The sequence below is a fragment of the Engystomops pustulosus genome, chromosome 4, assembly GCF_040894005.1.
Source record: "Engystomops pustulosus chromosome 4, aEngPut4.maternal, whole genome shotgun sequence".
NCBI lineage: Eukaryota > Metazoa > Chordata > Amphibia > Anura > Leptodactylidae > Engystomops > Engystomops pustulosus.
This window is the reverse complement of record NC_092414.1, coordinates 110472885-110496922: the sequence shown is the minus strand read 5'-3', so window position 1 is coordinate 110496922 and position 24038 is coordinate 110472885. Positions and strand designations below refer to the sequence as shown.

Here is a 24038-nt window from a genome sequence, read left to right as displayed (position 1 = left end):
TTTATACTGGGGGGGGGGGGTTCTGTACATATTATATGGGCAAGAATTGTTTTATATTGGGGGGTGCTGTACATTGCTGTACATTGTTGTGTATTGTGGTGGGGTTTGCTGTATACATTATATGGGTCCAGAATACTGGGGGGATGCTGTATATATTATATGGGGCCATAATTGTTTTATACTGTGGGTCCGGGTATATATTATATGGGGCCATAATTGTTGTATACTGGGGGGGTGCTGTATATATTATATGGGGCAAGAATTGTTTTATACTGGGGGTTGGATATATTATATGGGGCCATAATTGTTTTATACTGTGGGGGGGGGGGGTATACATTAAATGGGTCCAGAATTGTTTTATACTGGGGGTGAGGTGCTGTATATATTATATGGGGCAATAATTTTTTTTATAGTGGGGGGGGGGTACTGTATGTATTTTATGGGGCCAGAATTGTTTTATACTGGGGGGTTGCAGTGTATATTATATGGGGCCAGATTCATTTATACTGGGGCAGGGGGTGCTGTATATATTATATATATATGGGCTGTAAATGGGATACAGTATATTACTAAGCTGGGGCTGTATATGGGATATAGTATATTACTAAGCTGGGGGATGTATATGGGATACAGCATATGACTAAGCTGGGAGGCTGTAAATGGGATACAGTATATTACTAAGCTGGGAGGGGGCTGTATATGGGATACAGTATATTACTAAGCTGGGGGGCTCTATATGGGATACAGTATAATACTAAGCTAGGAGGGAGCTGTATATGGGATACAGTATATTACTAAGCTGGGGGGCTGTATATGGGATACAGTATATTACTAAGCTGGGAGGATGTATATGGGATACAGTATATTACTAGGCTGGGAGGATGTAAATGGGATACAGTATATAACTAAGCTGGGGGCTGTATATGGGATACAGTATATTACTAAGCTGGGAGGATGTATATGTGATACAGTATATTACTAGGCTGGGAGGATGTAAATGGGATACAGTATATAACTAAGCTGGGGGGCTGTATATGGGATACAGTATATTACTAAGCTGGGGGCTGTATATGGGATACAGTATATTACTAAGCTGGGAGGCTGTAAATGGGATACAGTATATTACTAAGCTGGGAGGGGGCTGTATATGGGATACAGTATATTACTAAGCTGGGGGGCTCTATATGGGATACAGTATAATACTAAGCTAGGAGGGAGCTGTATATGGGATACAGTATATTACTAAGCTGGGGGGCTGTATATGGGATACAGTATATTACTAAGCTGGGAGGATGTATATGGGATACAGTATATTACTAGGCTGGGAGGATGTAAATGGGATACAGTATATAACTAAGCTGGGGGCTGTATATGGGATACAGTATATTACTAAGCTGGGAGGATGTATATGTGATACAGTATATTACTAGGCTGGGAGGATGTAAATGGGATACAGTATATAACTAAGCTGGGGGGCTGTATATGGGATACAGTATATTACTAAGCTGGGGGCTGTATATGGGATACAGTATATTACTAAGCTGGGAGGCTGTAAATGGGATACAGTATATTACTAAGCTGGGAGGGGGCTGTATATGGGATACAGTATATTACTAAGCTGGGGGGCTCTATATGGGATACAGTATAATACTAAGCTAGGAGGGAGCTGTATATGGGATACAGTATATTACTAAGCTGGGGGGCTGTATATGGGATACAGTATATTACTAAGCTGGGAGGATGTATATGGGATACAGTATATTACTAGGCTGGGAGGATGTAAATGGGATACAGTATATAACTAAGCTGGGGGCTGTATATGGGATACAGTATATTACTAAGCTGGGAGGATGTATATGTGATACAGTATATTACTAGGCTGGGAGGATGTAAATGGGATACAGTATATAACTAAGCTGGGGGGCTGTATATGGGATACAGTATATTACTAAGCTGGGGGCTGTATATGGGATACAGTATATTACTAAGCTGGGAGGCTGTAAATGGGATACAGTATATTACTAAGCTGGGAGGGGGCTGTATATGGGATACAGTATATTACTAAGCTGGGGGGCTCTATATGGGATACAGTATAATACTAAGCTAGGAGGGAGCTGTATATGGGATACAGTATATTACTAAGCTGGGGGGCTGTATATGGGATACAGTATATTACTAAGCTGGGAGGATGTATATGGGATACAGTATATTACTAGGCTGGGAGGATGTATATGGGATACAGTATATTACTAAGCTGGGGGCTGTATATGGGATACAGTATATTACTAAGCTGGGGGCTGTATATGGGGTACAGTATATTTCTAAGCTGGGAGGAAGTATATGGGATACAGTATATTACTAAGCTGGGGGGATGTATATGGGATACAGTATATTACTAAGCTGGGAGGATGTATATGGGATACAGTATATTACTAAGCTGGGGGGATGTATATGGGATACAGTATATTACTAAGCTGGGGGCTGTATATGGGATACAGTATATTACTAAGCTGGGGGCTGTATATGGGGTACAGTATATTTCTAAGCTGGGAGGGGGCTGTATATGGGATACAGTATATTACTAAGCTGGGGGGCTGTATATGGGATACAGTATATTACTAAGCTGGGAGGATGTATATGGGATACAGTATATAACTAAGCTGGGGGGCTGTAAATGGGATACAGTATATTACTAAGCTGGGGCTGTATATAGGATACCGTATATTACTAAGCTGGGGGGATGTATATGGGATACAGCATATGACTAAGCTGGGAGGCTGTAAATGGGATACAGTATATTACTAAGCTGGGGGCTGTATATGGGATACATTATATAACTAAGCTGGGGGGCTGTATATGGGATACAGTATATTTCTAAGCTGGGAGGGGGCTGTATATGGAATACAGTATATTACTAAGCTGGGAGATGTATATGGGATACATTATATAACTAAGCTGGGGGGCTGTATATGGGATACAGTATATTTCTAAGCTGGGAGGGGGCTGTATATGGATTGGAGAACCTGGAATAAAGTCCTCCTGATGGAAGAGATTGTCATCTATAAGGTACTAGATGCCACTAATGACTCCCAGAACCTGTAGTCAGTCACACAGTGTCAGGGAGCTGTCTGTGGGGATGTTAATTGTTAGTAAAGTTTTCAGCATTTACTTAACAGTGAGCAGGGGGGGGGGCGCATTTTAATATTCGCCTCAGGCAGTAAATATGCTAGAATCGGCCCTGGGTGGCAGCTTATACTAAGGGCTTGTATTTAAGGCATAAACGATAAGGAAGAATCGAAGATGACTCCAAGGCAGTGGACTTTAGGGACTGGTGAGGAAAACTAAATCCAAAACCAGGCGTGAGCAAGGGTCAAAGGGTCAAAAAGACAAGTGAGCAGAATATCCATGTAAGTAACAAACTGCAGGATTAGCATTAAACACCAGGGCTGTAACTACAGCCTTAGCAGCCATAGAAGCTGCTATGGGGCCAGCAGTGCCAAGGGGCCCTGGCATCCAACATGACACACTAAGGAATGGAGGATGTGCACAGCCACAGCAGTGTACCATTCCGTAGCGGCAGAAAGCTAGGACATGTCCTATCTTTCCCTTTAATACGGTGCCGTGCACCATATATCGCTATATCGTCCTCCGATCCCGGGTGCCGACGTGTGCACGCCAGTGAGTGTGAATGTAGCCTAAGTGTGTATATGTATAAATTTAAAAGTTTATATACAAATATTTTTTGAGGGGGTAGGGGCCCCATTCAGAAGTCTGCTGTGGAAAAAGAGTTATCAGGCAGACATGGAGGCCTTTAAAAATAGCATTTTTTGTCTGATGTATACATGAATGTTCATTTTTTATACTAGTTGTATATTTACTTCCAATAAAGGAACAATGCTACCAAAACCTTCAGCTTGACTAACAATATTTCCTTCTTGTGACGCTTTTGCCCTGATTTTAAAAAACATAAATAAATCCAAATTTAGCCATAAATTTAGTTTGAACAAGATTTTATTGAATTAAAAGCATAACAGTGCCTTACAATAGGTAATGGTATAACATATGTACCTCGCAGGGGATCTCATAGAAGTTATTTTAGAGTGATGCATAACCAGCAACTGTATTAAACAAACTGAACAAGTGAATGGGGAAGGAAGGTGGAGGAGGGTAAAGGGTTGGGGAGGGTTGGATTAACCTGAGAATGGAGTTAGTACAAGATCAGTATAGGTGGTCGCTAAAGGTGAGAGTGGTAACAAGCATACGTATTGGTGAGCCATGTGTAATCTACCAATATCCTTAAGGGGACAAAGACAGAGGCCTCTCAATGGTAGGTGAACCCTGTGCAGTGATCAATGGGTTCCAAATACCTTCAAATACAGGTAGTGTGTCTGTCCTGGTCGCCGCTCTCCTCTCGAGGAGACAATAGGTTAACTCTGTTTTTCACTGCGTTAAATGACAGATCCAGTGTTTTCCATTTTGCCACTATATGGATTCTAGTTGCCAATCTACGTAGTCAATCTACGTATGTGCTTTATTTTTGACCCTTGCTGGTTTATCCCCTAGGAGGAGTTCAGCTTGGGTTACCAGGGTTGCATTACCTAATACAGATCGGATAAGGGTCTTAACGCTGTTCCAGAGAGAGGCCACCAGGGGGCAGTGCCACCATATGTGGGCCATATCACCCAAAGCATTACAGCCTCTGAAGCAGGTATTGGTTAGGCGGGGGGTACATATTGGCCGGACGTGCAGGAACATAATAAAATCTATGCAGTAATCTAAGGGAGATCACAGTCAACAATTCCTGCTGGCTGCCCTTTGCCAGAGTGGAGAAGCAATGTCCCCATCTCACCAAGAACAGTTCACAGCCAAAATCTGATTCCCACTGATCCATAAATCGTGACTTGATGTCTGGGGGAGGGGCATTAAAGATAGAGTATAAGAGAGAAATTGTCCCTCTACCAAATGGGTAATTCAGGCAAATGCTTGCGAATGCTGTTCGGGAGTCTGTGGCAGTGCCTTGGGGTTTGGATTGTACAAAGTGTAGTAATTGATTAAGCCGAAAGTGTTCAGGGGGGGGGGGGGACTTCAAGTTTAGTAATAATTTCATTGCTGGTTACAATTTTCAAATTTAGCAATAAATTTGCAGTGTGAGATGACATTTATTTTTACGAAAGGTATTTAAATAATAGTGTGCAAAATAGAAGGAAAGTTCTATCCAATCTAACTTACAGCCTTAGAAACTTACCAGAACACAGATATTCGGGTTGCATATATCTTTTGTCAAATTTAGGGTTCCAAATCCTGAGTTTCCCTAAAGATATAAAAATATGTTTTATTTGAGTGACTAGGATAGTAGATTTAAATAGTTACATTTAAAAAAAAATGTGGTTAAACCACAATGGTTAAAAAGAAGGAAGATTAGACTGACAAGAGTAATATATAACAATGTTAGCAATAGGAAAAACATCCTATATTCTTTAGAAAAATAAGCAGAAGTATATACCCAAATGGGTTAAAGAATTAGAACAATCTTACCCTGGATAGTCAAATGAGTAATTACAGGAGTTCATGTAGGTACAACCTCACTCATATAGTCCCTAGAAGACCCTAGTGCTAATTCCTGAACCCCAGAGCGATTACTCCTGCCCTTAGAAAGGCAGTCCCTAAGAAAATATTTCCCTTTCAGGATCTACCCTAGAAATCCCTGAGAAAAAGGCATGCAGCCCTTTTTAATGGACCTGAGGCTGTCATGGCAACTGATCGATGACATCAGGGAGAGTGGCGATCTGCACAAAGACATCTTTTAAATGCCGCCGGGCAGCGGCAATCAAGGGGTTGACACCCACGATTGGTGCTAGCTCCGACTGTAAGTGTTTACTGCAATATGCCGCCCATGAGCCTTCTTCATACAAACTTCATAGCTCGCTGACGGACATATATGTCAGTGAGCGTGAGGGGTTAATCCTCATAGTATTATAGTATATAAGGCCGGAAAAAGACACATGTCCATCAAGTCCAACCTTTAAGAATTAAATAAATGTTTTATCCCCATAACCCGTGATATTTTTTCTCTCCAGAAAGGCATCCAGGCCTCTCTTGAACATGTACATAGAGTCCGCCATAACAACCTCCTGCGGCAGAGAGTTCCATAGTCTCACTGCTCTTACAGTAAAGAACCTTTGTCTATGTTGATGGTAGAATCGCCTCTCCCCTAGGTGTAGAGGATGCCCCCTTGTGCTGGTCACAGGCCTAGGTATAAAAAGATCTTTGGAGAGATCCATGTACTGCCCGTTCAGGTATTTGTAATGAGGTTTCCCCTCAGTTGTCTTGTTTCTAAACTGAATAATCCCAAATTTTGTAATCTGTCATTGCATTCTAGGCTCCCCATTCCCCTAATAATCTTGGTTGCTCTCCTCTGCACCCAATCCAGTTCTACTATGTCCTTTGTATACACTTGAGCCCAAAACTATACACAATATTCCATGTGTGGTCTGACCAGGGATTTGTATAAAGGCAAAACTATGTTTTTATCATGAGAATCAATTCCTCTCTTGATACATCCCATGATTTTATTTGCTTTAGCAGCAGCCGCCTGACTCTGGTCACTAAAACTAAGTTTACCATCCACCAATACCCCCAAGTCCTTTTCAGCTCCAGTTTTACCAAGTAATTGACTGTTAAAAACATAATTATACTTTTTGTTTCCATGTGCATACCTTTACATTTATCTACATTAAACCTCATCAACCATTTCTCTGCTCACTCCTCAAGCTCTCACAAATACCTCTGCAATGTTAAACTATTGACCACAGTATAGAACTGTTATTAATTACTTTAATTTATATACCGTACTTATTTGCAACTGCCATTTACTATTATCAAAGTGACATCTTTTTTTTTTTAAATTAAGTATTAGAAGGACTGTTACCAAATGTGCGAGCTTACCACATAGACTGAAGCATGCCTCTGAAGATTGTCACAAGAAGTATGTTGTGTCCGATTGCAAATGCAAACAGAAAACTTTGCTTCAACTGAAGACATGATTTTGATTTGTATCATTTCATCCCTATAAATAGTTTTCATTCCCCAAGCTGTAATATAAACTAAAGTGAGTAAATATTCTCATGCTTACTGTGTCATGAAGCCATCTACAGGATGTGTCCTCACTTTGGTCTTCCAACTTTATATTGTTCAGATGCATATATATATATATATCTAATATCTAATATTTATTAACAAATTAGGTATATAAAACCTACAAACTAAACACTTCGTATTGTAAGATTCCTGCAAAATAAGCATTCCTTTTAGCTTAGCCTTGATGCAGAGAAATCTTAATTTTTATGTACTGTTTATACTCGAGTATAAGCCAAGTTTTTCAGCACAAAAATTGTGCTGAAAACCCCTAACTCATCTTCGGGTCCTCCAGCTCCTGTACTGGTTCCTCCTGCTCCTCTCCGAGTCCCTGCACGATGCCGGCTGCACACAGAATGAAGTCGCCAAGCAGCTGACGGCATTGTGTGTGCCAGCCGCAACCCGAAGAAGCCGGAGGAACCCAAAGAGGAGCCAGAGGAACCCGAAGAGGAGCCAGAGGAACCCAAAATCTAGAAGAGGATCTGTGGGGGGCATTTGAAAGGTGACTACAGTGTTACTTTTTATTTATAGGCATGGCATGCTCAGGGCAGGGGCTGGCCAGCTATATACTTGGGGGATGGGACTGGCTATAAACTAGGGGGGGCAGGGGCTGCTGTCTACATACTAAGGGAAGGGGCTGGCAGGCTATATACTAACGTGGCAGGGGCTGGCAGGCTATATACCGGGGAGGCGGAGGGGCTTGCTGGCTATAAACTAGAAGGAAGTGGCTGACTGTGTACTGGGGGGGGGGCAGGGGCTGTCAGGCTATTTGCTGGGGGCAGGAGCTGCAGGCTACATATTGGGGGGCAGGGGCTGTCGGGCTATATACTAGGGGCAGGATCTGTTGGGCTTTATACCTGGGGCAGGGACTTCAGGCTATATACTGGGCAGCAGGGGCTGGCTATATACTGTGGGGCATTGACTAGCTGTATACTGGGGGGTGGAGAGGCTGGCTGTATACTGGGAAGCAAGGGCTGCTGACTTTATACTGGGGGATATGAGCTGGCAGGCTATATACTGGGAGCAGGGGGCTGGCTATATACTGGGTGACAGGGGCTGGCTATATACTGGGGGCAGGGGCTGTCAGGCTATATACTGGGGGCAGGTGCTGTCAGGCTATATACTGTGGGGCAGGGGCTAGCTTTATACTGGGTGGGCAGGGGCTAGTGTGTATACTGGGGGGGGCAGGGATTAGCTGTATACTTGGGGGCCGGGGCTGTCAGGCTATATACTGTGGGGCAGGGGCTGGCTGCATACTGTAGGACAGGGGCTAGGTGTATACGGCGGGGCCGGAGCTGGCTGTATACAGGGGGACAGGGGCTGGCAGACTATATACTGGGTGTATAAGCAAAATAGCATTGTGGTGACCATGTGCATGGCCATGTTTCTCCTCTCTAGGGCTTCCCATTCAGCCTTGATTGACATGGTGCACTAAAATGCTAATTTGCATATAAATAAAAAGGACTATTTTTCACCATTTAGGACATGGATTTTCTGAAGAAAAACTACATTGTCAGATGTTCTGTTTGTGTGTGGAGCTGGCAGTTGTGTGTTTTTGGGTGTACAGTTGTTTCCTGCTTGTGTTTATTACCTGGAAAGACTCCAGATTCAAAGGGACATCTCACCCAAGAACCTTTTTCAGTTGTAAACTATGAAATAAAAAAAATAAAATTATTTATGTGTCATTCATACCAAATATTTTTATTTTTATCTGTTAGATAGTAAAAATAATAATTATAATAATAGAAACATCAATAATAAGTTTGCCACTATGTATAGCATGAGGTTATGTTATAAATGTATTTTTACATAAATATTTTTACAAATAGACATATTGACGGATATTTTTCAGGGCTTCTTGCAATCTATTCCAAAATTCAGTGCCATTGCGCTACAAAGGCATGAAGGGGGGGGGGGGGTGAGGCTGCATTCCTGTCCCTGCACCTGCACACTCGCTGCAGCTGCCGAATTTTCATAAATGCTATGAAGGCCCCGGCCAGATACATAAAGAGACCAGAGCCGGATGGGGATAAACGCTGCGAAAGCCCTTGCCAAATACATCAAGAAACAGAGGTGCTAGGGTAGCCACTCAGGCTTTTTAGGCTCATTTTAAACGTTAAAAGATTTTAGAACGAAGGAGACCATGGATAACAAATATAAGAAGATTCCCACGGTGACAGCCACGATCTTTGAGTAAACGTCCCTGATTTATTATGCATGATTTTGATGATAGATTTCCATTCATGAACAATTAACTTTCATGCAATGTACAAATTCTATTGGGGTTGAATGGACAAAAAACATGGTAGCACCATTTTCTAGTGGGAAATGTTTATACAGTTTTCACAGGGTGGTCCAAATGATACATTTCCTCTTGTTCTGTGGTTCAGTACAATCGCGAAAATATCAAATTTATATTTTTGACCTTTTGTCATGTTTAATATTTCATAAAGTCAGGAAAATTAATATACCTTATTTATTGTCCTTAAGAACACTTCCTTTGAAGGCATACACAGTTTTAAAGGTCGTGCATGATTCATAATTATTGTTATATTTTAAAGGATATGGCATTTTAGGACTTTTTTACATTTTTTATACTCTTTTACTGTTTATTTTATATATTCATTTATATGTGTCCTGTTACTCATACCGCATTGCAATATATTTTGATAGATATATAAATATTTAGCATTTTTATAGTAGCAATATATGACTAATTTCAAAATTACAGCATGAATTTTGGACTTTTAGATATGTTAAAACTGCAATGTACTTGCCTTCATACAAAGTTTGGGATGAGTGTCTACTTGATTATACAAAGCCTAAATTATATAGAGAAAAAATATTAAATAGAGAACTGCTTGTTTTTATACATCAGGGGAGAAACTGTAGCAATGTTTCTTACTTCCAAAATAGTTGACCAAATATACCTGTATATTACACTGAAATAGGAAACAGTTCACAAATTTAAGACACATAATTATAAAAACATTATTTTTATTATTATTACACTGTATGACACCTTGGGATTCCTTTTCATTATGTGCCTAAAATTTGGGTCACTGTTTCTTCAATGTAATAATAAAAACAGTAGTAGAAATTATAGACATAGGTGTTTTATAGCAGGGGTAAAAGAGATTTAAGAAAAAAAGAATCTTAAAGAGTAACTGTAAAGGTTTTTTATTTCACACAAATCAATAGCTCTTGGGATGTAAAACAACTTTGCCTATTATCTTCATTACCTAAATCCAGCAGTTTCTTTGGCACAGCCCTCGGATCACCCTCTGCCTGTGCTGACAAGCCCTGGGTGATGGAAGTTGCCAGGCTAGTCAACATTTGATGAAGGGCGCTGCTAGGTGGAAATTTTTGTCCTGTGCCCCGGATATCTGTAAGCAGGGACACAACAGCCGTAGCGGAGGGAAGCACTTTTCACAGAGGCCCCACCCCAGCGCTCCTGCAGACTCCTGGTTCAGGCTAATAGTTTGGCAGCAGTGAGGGGAACAGGGCCCTTCATCCCCACAGCACAGCTCCAGCTTAATAACTGCCTTATCAACTCTTATAAGGGGACTTCTTCTCATGTGACACCTTTTCATGGCGCGGCATCAGAAGAAGTTGCTGTACTTAGTGTTCTGCTTGTGCCTGCGCCATGCTCTCTTATCACAGCCTAGTGCCGGCACTAACACCAGGGATCGGAAACGCTATGATCCTAAGTGTTTAAAACCTTAGTCACTGTGTTTAAACATGGATCACAGTGTGCCAATGGTTTCCCATGACTGCCCCAAGTGTGCCTAGGATAACTAGGCCGGGATCAAACAATCTCATGTAAGTGTCTCCCTGGGGGAAAAAGTTATAAAAAAAATTTTTAAATAGTTTTATATTAAAGTCAAAAAATGTAAAAAAAATTCCCACCTACACACAGAAATTGCCCACATCATACACATTTTGTATCTCGGCGCCCATAGGAATCCAGGCTACAAAACTATAATAGTATTTATCCCGTACGACAAGAAAACTTAAAAAAAATCAAAGACTATTTACAAATTGACATTTTTTAATCATCCGTCACTCAAAAATTATTAATCATGATCAAAAAAACTATGAACCCCAAGCGTGTACAAATAATATCTATAGGTCTTCTCGCAAAAATAAGTACTTACACGCTTGAAATAAGGCCCTGCAAAAAGTTTTTTTCCGTAAAAAGTATTTCATAATGCAAAGGAAGTTCATTTAAAAAAAAAAACGACACACTATGTACAGCTATATGTGTATTGAAACAGAGATTGTTTTTTAATCCTATTTAGGTTCAATGATAAAGGCAGCAAATTTGTATTTAAAAAAGTCACAAAATATGCTTCACAAAAAGGGGAAATTGTGCTATTAAAAACGACATTTTGTACCAACAAAAATCAAGACCCCATACAACTATTGTGACAGAAAATGTATAGCTTGTAGAATGTATTGATAAAAAAAAAAACCCAGAAAAATGGCCTGGGCATTAACACAGAAAACGTATGAAGATAAGGGATTAAACATATTATCATATAATAACAATTTCCCTTCATTAATAATATACTTTCACATAAACTAATCCACCATTTAAGACAAAAATATTGTAATATCGCTGTGCTACATAACCGTCTCGTGATCAACTGTGTCTATAAATTTCTATGGGCAACAAAGCATGCTCAGTTATTTACAGTACTCGCAAACAGTTCAGTCTTCTACATCACTATCTGTATAATCTGAGAAAGATCTAAAAAAAATATATGCAAAACACATCCATATGTGTATTACATTAAGCTTTGGAGCAGTAAATTATGGATTGTTGCTGATATATCTTTCAATGTTGGCAATTAATAGTTTAACTGAAAGGTTAATTTGGGAAATAATTTTTGTAACTTTTTTAACTTAATATGAGGTTCAGTAAGAAGTAAGAAGTAAGAATTTTCCTTATAATGTCAATTTAAAGCCATGAGATACAAAAGGATTTTCCTCCCCACTGGATAAACTTTTGACCTGTGCTTACAAGACCGCATCAAACACTGCAATGTTATTTTCTCAAAATCTTTCTTGTGAAACAATCCGTTTAGCTACAATTCTACAGTATGTGTCATGTATTTTTAATAATATTAATTATAATTATAATTGATTTTAAAGGGTTTCTCCAGTCACTAAATGTACTTTTTTTTAAACTGGCCACTTCTTTTGCATATATTATAGTTACACACCCTTACCTCACCACCCTAGGGTGCAGGGCCGGATTATAGGCGGGGCTCCCGGGGCTCGAGCCCCGGGGCCCCCAGCATCTTGCCCCCCCAGGGGGCCCCCACCAGATCGCGGCCCCAGGGCCCTGACTCCTCAGCCACCACCTCCCAAAACTGTCCGCCCGACCACGGCACAGGTGACGCCTCCCCGCATATCCCCCTGCATGGCCGAGCCGTCCGCCCCCCCCCCCCCGGCACAGGTTCCCGACTCCCTGCCCGCCCAACTCGCTGCATGGCTAGGCCTCCCCTCCCGCTCGTAACCCCGCTCACGCTCCCTCCTTCCCCGTCCGAATAAGCGGCCGCCCTCCGCTCCCCAACCCCGAAAAGCGTCCGTCCTCCGCTCTCCTACCCCCCCCCCCCCGCCAGAACTAGCGCCCGTCGTCCGCTTCCAAAACCATACGTTCCCCCCCCCCCCCCCGGCCCTTCCTCCGTTCCCCAACAACGCCCGAAAAGCTGCCGTCCTCCGTTCTCAGCCGCTCCCCCGTCCCACCGGCGGATCAAGCGGCCATCCTCCGCTCGACCAACCCACCCCCCTGGAAGAAGCGTCCATCCTCCGCTGTTCCGCCCCCCCCCCCGGCGGAACAAGCAGCGGCCGCCCTCCGTTCTCCCCCCTCCCCGGCGGAACAAGCGGCTGCCCTCCGCTCCTACCACCCCCCCCGGAACAAGCGGACGTCCTCCGCTCGCACCCCCCGCACCCCCTAGGAAGAAGCGTCCACCCCCCCACCCCCCCCGGCTGAACAAGCAGCGGCCGCCCTCCGTTCTCCCCCCTCCCCGGCGGAACAAGCGGCTGCCCTCCGCTCCTAACACACACCCCCCCTGGAACAAGCGGACGTCCTCCGCTTGCACCCCCCGCACCCCCGCTGGAACAAGCGTCCATCCTCCGCTCCTCCACCGCCCCCCCCCGGCGGAACAAGCAGCGGGTGTCCATGCCCCCCAGCCTTTCCCCCCCCCCCTGTCCAAACCAGCAACAGACCGACCACCCCACACCGAACACGAACAACCCCGAACACTCAGCTACTGTGTATATACTGTGTATATGTGTATATATGCATCTACTGTGTATATGTGCATCTACTGTGTATATGTGTATATGCATCTACTGTCTATATATGTATATACTGTGTATGTGTATATATGCATCTACTGTGTATATGTGTATATACTGTGTGTGTGTATATATGCATCTACTGTGTATATGTGTATATACTGTGTATATGTGTATATGCATCTACTGTCTATATATGTATATACTGTGAATATGTGTATATATGCATCTACTGTGTATATATGCATCTACTGTCTATATATGTATATACGGTGTATATATGCACCTACTGTGTATATGTGTATATACTGTGTATATGTGTATATATGCATCTACTGTGTATATGTGTATATACTGTGTATATATGCATTTACTGTTTTTATACACGCATATATTTGTATAAGCATATATATGTGCACATTTAAATATATGTATATATATATAATATATATGATGTATGTTTATGTTTATATGCTGTGTATATGGTATGTATGTATGTATATGCTCTGTATACTGAATGTGTGTGTGTGTATTTCCCATATGTCTGTGAAAATGCTGTATATACTGCATGTGTGTGTATTTGCTGTATGTGTGTATATTGGTGGTGAGGCGGCTGTATGTAGCTGTGTTACTGGGGATGAGGCGGCTGTATGTAGGTGTGTTATTGGGGGCGAGGGGGCTGTATGTAGCTGTGTTACTGGGGGCGAGGCGGCTGTATGTAGTGGTGTTACTGGGGGCGAGGCGGTTGTATGTAGCTGTGTTACTGGGGGTGAGGCGGCTGTATGTAGCTGTGTTACTGGGGGTGAGGCGGCTGTATGTAGCTGTGTTACTGGGGGCGAGGAGGCTGTATGTAGCTGTGTTACTGGGGGCGAGGCGGCTGTATGTAGCTGTGTTACTGGGGTTAGCCAGCTGTATGTAGCTGTGTTACTGGGGGGGGAAGGCGGCTGTATGTAGCTGTATTACTGGAGGCGAGACGGCTGTATGTAGCTGTGTTACTGGGGATGAGGCGGCTGTACGTAGTTGTGTTACTGGGGATGAGGCGGCTGTATGTAGCTGTGTTACTAGGGGTGAGGCGCCTGTATGTAGCTGTGTTACTGGGGGTGAGGCGGCTGTATGTAGCTGTGTTACTGGGGGCGAGACGGCTGTATGTAGCTGTGTTACTGGGGGCGAGGCGGCTGTATGTAGCTGTGTTACTGGGGGCGAGGCGGCTGTATGTAGCTGTGTTACTGGGGGCGAAGCGGCTGTATGTAGCTGTGTTACTGGGGGCGAGGCGGCTGTATGTAGCTGTGTTACTGGGGGCGAGGAGGCTGTATGTAGCTGTGTTACTGGGGGCGCGGAGGCTGTATATAGATGTATTTCTAAGGGCGAGGCTGCTGTATGTAGCGGTGTTACTGGGGGTGAGGAGGCTGTATGTAGCGGTGTTACTGGGGGCGAGGCGGCTGTATGTAGCTGTGTTACTAGGGATGAGGCAGCTATATGTAGCTGTGTTACTGGGGGCGAGGCGGCTGTATATAGATGTATTACTGGGGATCAGGCGGCCGTATGTAGCGGTGTTACTGCGTGGATAGTGAGCAGGAGGACATGTATGCACGCTGCACTCAGTGGGGGCCTCCACCAGATTTTACGCCAAGGGGCCCCCACCAACCTTAATCCGGCCCTGCTAGGGTGTATGCTTTGTTTTCCTTCACTTGTCACTTCAAAGCTTACTGCTGCAGCTGCATCACTCCAAGATGGCTGCCCCCACTCTGTACTACATCTCCCACAATCCCCCTGGTCAGCATAGCTCAGTGATTTTCAACCAGTGTGCTGTGGCACACTAGTGTGCCGCGACACATGGTCGGGTGTGCCGCGGGGAAAGTTCCCCAAGCTATGGTGCCCCCTGTGTTTTATTTCCCGGCAATGCACAGCGATGCACAGTCACGTTTTTTTACAATGTCTGAGACGTGTACAATAACACATGCGCAAGCTTTGAACCTTGCGCGACAAAATGACGTCACCGAGGCCGGCGCACCATCCTGAGAGCGGAGAGACTCTCGCATTTGCCCACCGCCAAGGTAATGCCCACCAATAATGCTGACTATATGAGCTTTTGCCTGAATATATGAACTGTTGGCAGAATACTCAGCATATGAGCTGGTACTTTTAGTACTCCAGCAGTATACTGCATATAACAATGAGAAATGTAAAATGAGAAATACTATAGTCATGAAGCTGGAGTACTACAAGTACCAGCTCATATGCTGAGTATATGAGCTGGCACTTGTACTCTGGCCTCATGGCCATAGTACGTCTCATTGTACCCCTTTATTTTGCAGTATATGAGCCACATAATAATCAGCACCATATACTAAAAACAGGGAGAAACTGAGAACTGTTGAGGAAGAGTGTGTCTTTCCACCATTCCTGCCAGAATATCCCTTTTGTGTTCATCAAAACAGGCCCAGGTTTCACACTGAGTGAGTAAAATAAATTTAGAATCTATATTATTAACTATATGTATAATGACTATGACTGTTTTAGTGTCATTTTGTGCTATTTTGGTTGGTGGTGTAAAAAGTATAAAAAGTGTGCCGCGGCTCAAAAAAGGTTGAAAATCACTGTTTTAGATAACAGTTTGCTGTATATTCTAGGAACTGAAAAGATATTACCTGGTTTTGTTTAACATTTGTTGAATCAGGGATAGTTTGACATTTTTCATCTTTCATCATGCATAGATTGACAGTGGCATCAATAGGACAAGCTGATTTCCAAGCAAGATCTTGGGTTATAGGATTATATATAATGTGGTCCCAGAGATTGTCAAAATCTGTGAAGAAGCATATATAATTTGTAAGTGAATTTCAGTTTATCACATCACCCCATTTGTGGTAAAAAAAAATTGGCTAATAAAGAAGTTAGGTTTAAATTTTAAGTATATTTGATAGCGTAACATGACTCTAAGGGTTCATTCACATGGCCATTCTAGGGGCAGTAATCTGGTTGCATGATTTGCCCCCATACACATCTATGGCTCCCGGTCCCTATGGAGGTAGAAGGGGTGAATGGTGCTCATCGCTACTCCTCCTGCCCCTCTGCTCGCCTGGCATGTACACAGCTGTAGGAATGAAAGAATGTAGCTTCACACTGTAGGAGTTATGAAAGGTGCATGCAATTGGGCTCTATTGTTAATCCTTGTTCCCATGACAACCCAAACTTTTAAAATCCAATTGTCACAGGGACCAAAAAATATACCTCTTCTGATGTATATACAAATTCAATTTAAGAACAAAGCTACAGAACCTTCTTGACTATAACCCGGCAACTGCCACTAGTAGTACAACGAGATAATTCAGCAGCTATAGATCTCTATGCAGCACTGGTGGTGTATCATATATGGCAGTAAAGAATCTGGAAAGGTTAATAATAAAATTAGGCTTTTAAATAAAACCATCCTTTAAACTAAAGTAGGAGACAGGCTTTCAGTTGACAATCATGATGGCTCATAGGTTAAAAAAAAGTCTCTAATGGAATGGCATACAACGGCATACAAATGTGCCCTTAGGTGGCACAGCACACCAGCTAAAATATCAACAGCCCAAATAGCTCTCATGCAGGGGGGCTGCATAGTAAAAAGGACCATGCATTGTAGGAACACCCTACTGTTAATTATTTCTGGGTGGCATTATTTTTGTATATTTTTCCTGTATTTGGATCTTGAAAAGAAGAACACACATGATCCACTTACAGGCTTTACACTTTCCACACCAGAACATCTCTGGGTTTAGGTGGTACAAAATGACATCCGATGGATCTATTTAGGATATTTCTCATTCTTCTACATGTGCTGGCTGCTTTCCTAGGTATTACATCTTGAAGATTTGGATCTGAATAATAGTATCCAAAATTTTTCAAAAGTACTAGTACCTCATCAGGTTCTGTGTAGAATGTGTCTATGATTCTGATGACATCATCTTGAGTTTTTAATTTGGGGGACAGAAGTGGTATTTTTTGAGTGTTACTTGCCTCAAAAAAAATTTTGTCAATAAATATTTTAGGGTAGCCATTTTGGGTAAGCCCACTATCAAGCTTAGCTGATTCATTTTTGGAAGAAGCATCTGGGGAAAAATTTCTATGTATACAGAGGACTTGGTTTTTGGGAATGCCTCTCCAAATAAATGGAAATAAGTGTATAAAGGTATTCCCAGCCAATTACTTTACAAAATAGGGTAGTAGAGATGGAGTTATTCTCAGTTCTACTGATAAGAATATTAAAAAAAAAAAATCAACGCTATTATGATGATGTGCAAGCATCAATGACAGATCCACTTTGTTTACATTAAGGTAAGTAATAAATTGACTGAACTAATACCTAGTCCCTAGTAATGAACACATAATCAATGTAACGTGTCCAAAAGTTGATAAATCTGGTCCAGGCACTATTGAGATGTGAAAACACAATACGGTCCTCCCACCAGCCCAGGAGCCAACTTTTGTAGGCAGGGGCACATGGCCTCCCCATCGCAGTACTCCTGAGATGGTGATAATAGAAAATAACTAATGGAATAAAGCTGTATAATGCTTCCAAATCTATACTGGCAGCAACATGTCTGGTCCCTGATTGATACCCGCAATCTAAGTAAATCAGTGGTATTGTGAGTGTGTGATGGAAGTGCCAATACACCTAATCTGGATGTGTGTGTAGCAAGCTCTAGCTGAAATGCTAATGCAATATCAGGCAGCTAGGGCAATGGCTAAATAAGTGTTGTATGTCTTAGTGTATCCTGGTATGCCTCTGATGACACGTCAGGCAGGGACATAATTGAGACAGACCTACTATATACAACCACTGATAATAGGTGTTACAGCGGGAAGCTCACCTGTACTCCTGTGATTGCACCTCATTGTTTCTTGGTGCATGTTATCGGACTTCGGTTGGCACATATGTGTTTGGACTGCCACCTGAAGGTGTACCTTGAAAAGTCTGAATGAATACTTATGGCTATTTCTAGCACACTTTTAATGATATTTTGAATAAAGATATTAAAGACTTTTAAACGTTCTAATCAGGCAGATAATTCTCAATACACCTAATCCACATACACAGTGATGTTGTTTTGTGTAATATTCCCAACCTTGTCTGATGGTTTTAAAACAAGAGTTTTATCCAGAATAGGTCTAATTACCTCTATATGCAAATCTTCTTGAATAATGACTCTGGACCCTGGAAGGACAGAAAGGACAGTGAGCCCTAAACTAAGCCCCCTTAACTGTTACCTGCCTACTGACATTTGCATATCCTAGGTGATATGGGACATCTAGAAGACAGTCCCTCGCTAGGTCACTGTGCAGACATAAAACATGACAAACAAATGGAAAACACAATAAGGTGTGGTCAGAGGTGCAGGTTTCAGCAGAAATGGTTGATAATGCACAAAAAAGCAGATACAAAGAGATACCATAGCCAAAAATCAGAAAACCAGAAGTACAGTACAGAAGTACAGAGTATAAGGAGCAGCAAGTGAATGGAGCAGAAGTCTATAACATAAACTGTTGCTGGACAGAGCAGATTGCAGGACGATAAGGGTGTGGTGCAAACAACTCCAAATCAGCCAGCATCCTAAGTACATATTTACACAGGCAAATGACAAGTGTAACACAAAGACAAATCACATCACCCGCAGCCGTATACAACGGGCAGAGGATGACACCGGAAAGGATTTTACAAACACTCTATAAAAAATATATCAATATTTCAAATGCCACCTTGCAGTAATGATCTAGTTTTTAAATTGCAAATTCCCTTTCTCTCTACTGTTTTAATCTAAAATTCTAAATTCTGCAGATTGTCCAAGTCCTAGAAATTAATCCCTAATTCATGACATATTTGAGATGTAGATCTGACTCTGGTGGTATGAACAAATATACGCAAGTGCAGCAATTTCCAAGTGCCAGGTGATATCTCAGGCTGAAAGGCCCGGCTGGAGGAAGATGTAGGAAGGGTGAGATGAATGCTAGGGGCGTAGATATGAGTGACATGATGGAGACGAGAGGGGCTCTATTGATGCCCCCAGGGAATTTTAACATCATTAGAATATTTTAAAAAGTACATTTTTCAGAAATGAGGAAGAAATAGATATAAATAGATGCAGTCCAAGGGTGAGAAGAGTAAGACTAGATTATGTTTCCTATTTCTGCCGGTAGATTTTCTTTAACATTATAGAATACTGTCTGAACTTTATTTAAGGGGTCATCCCACTATAAATGCTTATCTCATAACATGAGATTGAGAATGATTGTCTTATTGTTGGGAGTCTCATTATTGTGAAATTCTTGTATTACATGGGAAGAAGACCTGTGCACACTGTATGAATAGGGCACCATTATCTTTCAAAACAGTCTAACAGAGACTCACATAGCCAAGCAATATTATTCACTAGCTTTTGCAGTCCCACAGGGATAAAGTGATTGCCAGTACAGTGAATTTATTATATCATGAGGGTATTTTATTCAGGCTGTATGGACTTTTTAAACATCCAAAAAATTTTAAATGCCAATCTGTTATGTTCAAACTGATGTTTTATTTATTTGTTGTGTGTTTTGTTTTGCTTCCACAAAATAAAAGCAATCATGTGACCTTGTTTTCCCATAACCAGCACTGGGATAGATGTTTTCAGTATAAAGTCCCCTTTTATGTAGCCCATAGACTTGCATTGGATAGGCTAAAGATGTTGGTAATTGAAGGAGAAAACAATGTGTGAATGGTTCCATTAACTATAATAGTACATTGTCCTATCCATTTCTTTACTGCCAACACTTGGAGGTCATGTGAGATATGGTGCTGTGAAAGAGCCCTAAAACCAAGTTCACACAGCCATTTTTTTGTTTTAATGGGTAGCACAAATTCCCATTTATTTCTATGGGCTCACACACAAGCATTGTTTCTTTGGCAATGTGTATGAGATGATTGCTCAAAAAACTAAGTGCAAGTCCTATTGCTGTCTTTGTTTGTGGGTTAGTGAAATTTGGGTAGACCTCCCACTTTAATTACATATAGGCTGCAATGTGATTTTCAAAGGCTACACATGTGTGGTCTGTTGTTTTATGTACTGTGTACAGGTAGCAGGTGTGCAAGTAGCCTAATGGTGAAGTAGACATAGAAGGATTTCAATAACAAGTGTCAAGAAAATGTAATTTTAAAAAGCAGCTTCTACTGAAATCCAGGCATCTATGAAAATAAGTGCTGAGAATGTTTGAACATGCTTAATAAAGAAATATTGAGACAAAATGGATTTAAAAAATTACCCTAACCCAAAAAGTTGGCCACATACAATATTCTAGCACCTAGAAAAACTTGAAAACATTAAACCTTATGGACATCATCAAAGTAGTTTTGTTTAGAAAGAAATAAAAAAGTGATAGGAAGGGAGCTGCACTCACTATTGTGAGTCAGGGAGGTGGATTTCTGCTGCTAAGAATTGAAATTATTTGAAACTTGTGTCTGAAAAAAGAAATAGATGTACAAACACAATATTGCTCTGGGGAGCACTCAGATTTACAAGTCCGGTAAAAAGTTCCAATTGATGTAGGCATGAGGCTGCATCCAACATCTGAAACACATCAACATGGATGAAACACCATACAGACTAGGTGTGCTGTGTTACATGATCTCCCATGTGGAGTCCCAACTTCACCAGGTTGTCAAAAACATTGAAAACACATAGCATAGTTCCATTTGATAAAAACAGTGTATCCTTTTATTTTTCTACTTACAGATCATAAGATGTAAAAGGGATTTTCATAAAATCACAACAATGGCAATTTCCTGTGACTCTGGGTTTCGCCTTCAGTACTGGCTTCTTCCAGGTCATGTGCTATGTGCATTCAATGTTTCTGAAAATAATAACCTGGTGAAGTTGGGACTTTGAGGGCGCGTTCACACGTTCCGTTAGCGTTTAGCAGGAAACGCATGCGATTGATAACACGAACATGTGAACGCGCCCAAAGGAAAGATTTGTCAAAAAGGGTAATGCAGCATAGCCGCAGAGTCTGTACGGTGTTTTTCAATTTGGAGGTCTAACTCTTGGAGGAAGATTAACGTCTCTGTGGTTTGCAGCCTCAGATCTACATCTATTGGAACTTATATTCTACACACATTGGAACAGATTTTTTATTTAACTGCCTGGAAGTAACCCATAGCACACAGAGGACTTTTCACAATAAAAAATATTCTAAAAAGTTTAAGGCCCCTTCTCCACTGGCGTTTTTCACGCGCGAGTTCTGCGCGTGCATTTGACGCTCAGAACTCGCATTGCACTCTGTCCCATTGTATTCAATGGGTCTTTCTCCATTTGCGTGGTTTTCAACGCGCGTGCTTGCGTTCGTTTGCACGCGCGTCAAAATCGCATCATGCTCTATTTTTGCGATTCACGCGCATTTTTCACCCCCCATTCAAGTCTATGGGGACGTATCAAAAACGCATTGCACTCGCAAACATTGCAAGTGCAATGCGAGTGCAATGCGTTTTAAACGTAAGGGTTGCTAGGTGACCAGTATAACAGTATTTCCCCTGCTCGCGAACGATCATTTAATTAAAAAAACACAATGAAGAACAGTGAAGAATAGAATAAAAACAGTGAACACAGGATCATTTAAGATAAAAACACAGTGCAGAACACAGTGCAGAATAGATTACAGATGTTCGGCACATCTGCTTACTTGTCGGGAGATACGCGCGGAGCGGTGCGGCCAAAATAGCATGTGAAGAACAATATATATGTGTGAAGAAGACATTGCAGATGTATGGAAACATCTGCAATGTGTTCTTTACACACATATATATTGTTCTTCACATGCTATTTTGTTCGCACCGCTCCGCGCGTATCTCCCGACAAGTAAGCAGATGTGCCGAACATCTGTAATCTATTCTGCACTGTGTTCTGCACTGTGTTTTTATCTTAAATGATCCTTTGTTCACTGTGTTCACTGTTTTTATTCTATTCTTCACTGTTCTTCACATCTGCTAACTTGTCGGGAGATAATATACGCGCGCGGAACAGTGAAGAATAGATCGCAGATGTTTGCAACTTATCAGAAGACATTATTTTTCAATTAAATAAAACATTTTATTCCCGAACCTTGGTCCCTTTGAAAAAGTCCCATTGACTTAAAAAAACGCGCGTGAAAAACGCACCGAAAACGCAAAAAAACGTGAACAAAAATGAAACAAAAACGCAGCCAAAACGTCAGTTTTTCACGCATTGCACCCTGACGTGAAACGCAACGCTAGTGTGCAAGAGGCCTGAGTCTAGTCTTCAGTTGCTTGAAATGAATAACCAGAAGGCCATGAAATGATCATCAGAGTCTCCAGAAATGGACATGTTTGGGACACTTAGAGGAGTACTCAAATATGAAGTTCATAGTAGACTCCCAAAGAAAAGCCTTCAACCAGCTATCACATGTTGAAAATTCTGATTATCGTACACAGTGTAAAGTTGTGAGCACAAGTTTACGTCTACTAATTATAAATTAATGAATAAAAAGAACTTGTCAAATTTATATTGTAACAATTTATTCAAACTATTCTGGTATAAAAGTCTATTATTTACAACTTTGTACAGAGGTAAAAAAAATGCACAAACAACTTCAGTCAGGTACACAGGTGTGATTCAGGGAGGATGAAATTCACAGCATCTGTCACATTACTTCCACCTAAAATAAGAGGAAACGTTACTCTACAGATCAATGTTCTAAAATGTATTTGCTTAAAATGAGGAAACACATTACCACATCAGATTGCAATGTTTAATATAGTAATAAATATATGTAATAACTACTTAATAACTCTTTTTAACCCTTTTTTCCTAGCTAATCTCATGCAATCATGAATGCATGGATGTGCAGTACATCACAGTATGTTATGCAGCGCCCATGTAGCTGGACTTCCATAATACAGAAATCCATAATTGTGTCCAGAACCAGGACATGGTCTTCAATAATCTGGCGCCCCCTGAACACGCCGGTTGTGCATAAACTGAGCGCACCAGTTTATTTAGGTGCACTCAGTTTAACAGACATGCGCCACAAATATGTTGGACTTTAGACATAAATGCAGCGCCCAGTGCGAATTGGCACTGTAAAGCACCTTTAAGTGCAGAGTTTTGTGTCATGACGGACACAGTGCAGCCATGACTCAAAATTGGCACAGGCACAACATAATTACAGGTGCAAGCATTTAGAACATGTATTGATGTGCAAATTGTGCCTGAAAAATAGCACAGCCAGTTTAATAAATGTGCCCCTGTATGTCAAAATGGCAAGATTATTTATGTCAACCAACATATATAGTATATAGTTCTCTATGTAGGTCAGATGTTAAATCTGTAAAATATGAAGAAGTTCTAGAAAAAAAGGAATGTAGTTTTGTTTAAAAGTGTGTCAATGCTATATTTAGTACATATGCATGACTTTATTAAAAATTACAAAATGCTTATCGTATATAGAACACATGTAAACAGCTAAAAATATCCCATTATGGCCAGAATGAATCATGTTATAGGAGGACTATAATCATGTCATAAAAAGACTATAATACAGACAAAATACAGTGCACTTAACAA

The 24038-nt window shown here is 41.4% G+C and overlaps 1 protein-coding gene across 4 annotated transcripts in view; it reads right to left on the bottom strand.

The window, feature by feature from the left end:
- IL17REL (interleukin 17 receptor E like) overlaps positions 1-24038 on the bottom strand; it is a 132167-nt gene that overhangs the window by 67620 nt on the left and 40509 nt on the right. For 3 of the 4 annotated variants that reach the window (XM_072150698.1, XM_072150697.1, XM_072150700.1), the window contains exons 10-14: positions 16092-16249; positions 9912-9956; positions 8726-8783; positions 6946-7091; positions 5246-5311 (exon numbers count right to left, since the gene is read on the bottom strand). In XM_072150698.1, coding sequence (XP_072006799.1) covers positions 5246-5311; positions 6946-7091; positions 8726-8783; positions 9912-9956; positions 16092-16249 — 473 coding nt within the window. The remainder of the gene's footprint in view (positions 1-5245; positions 5312-6945; positions 7092-8725; positions 8784-9911; positions 9957-16091; positions 16250-24038) is intronic. The other variant, XM_072150699.1, reaches the window with a different exon arrangement.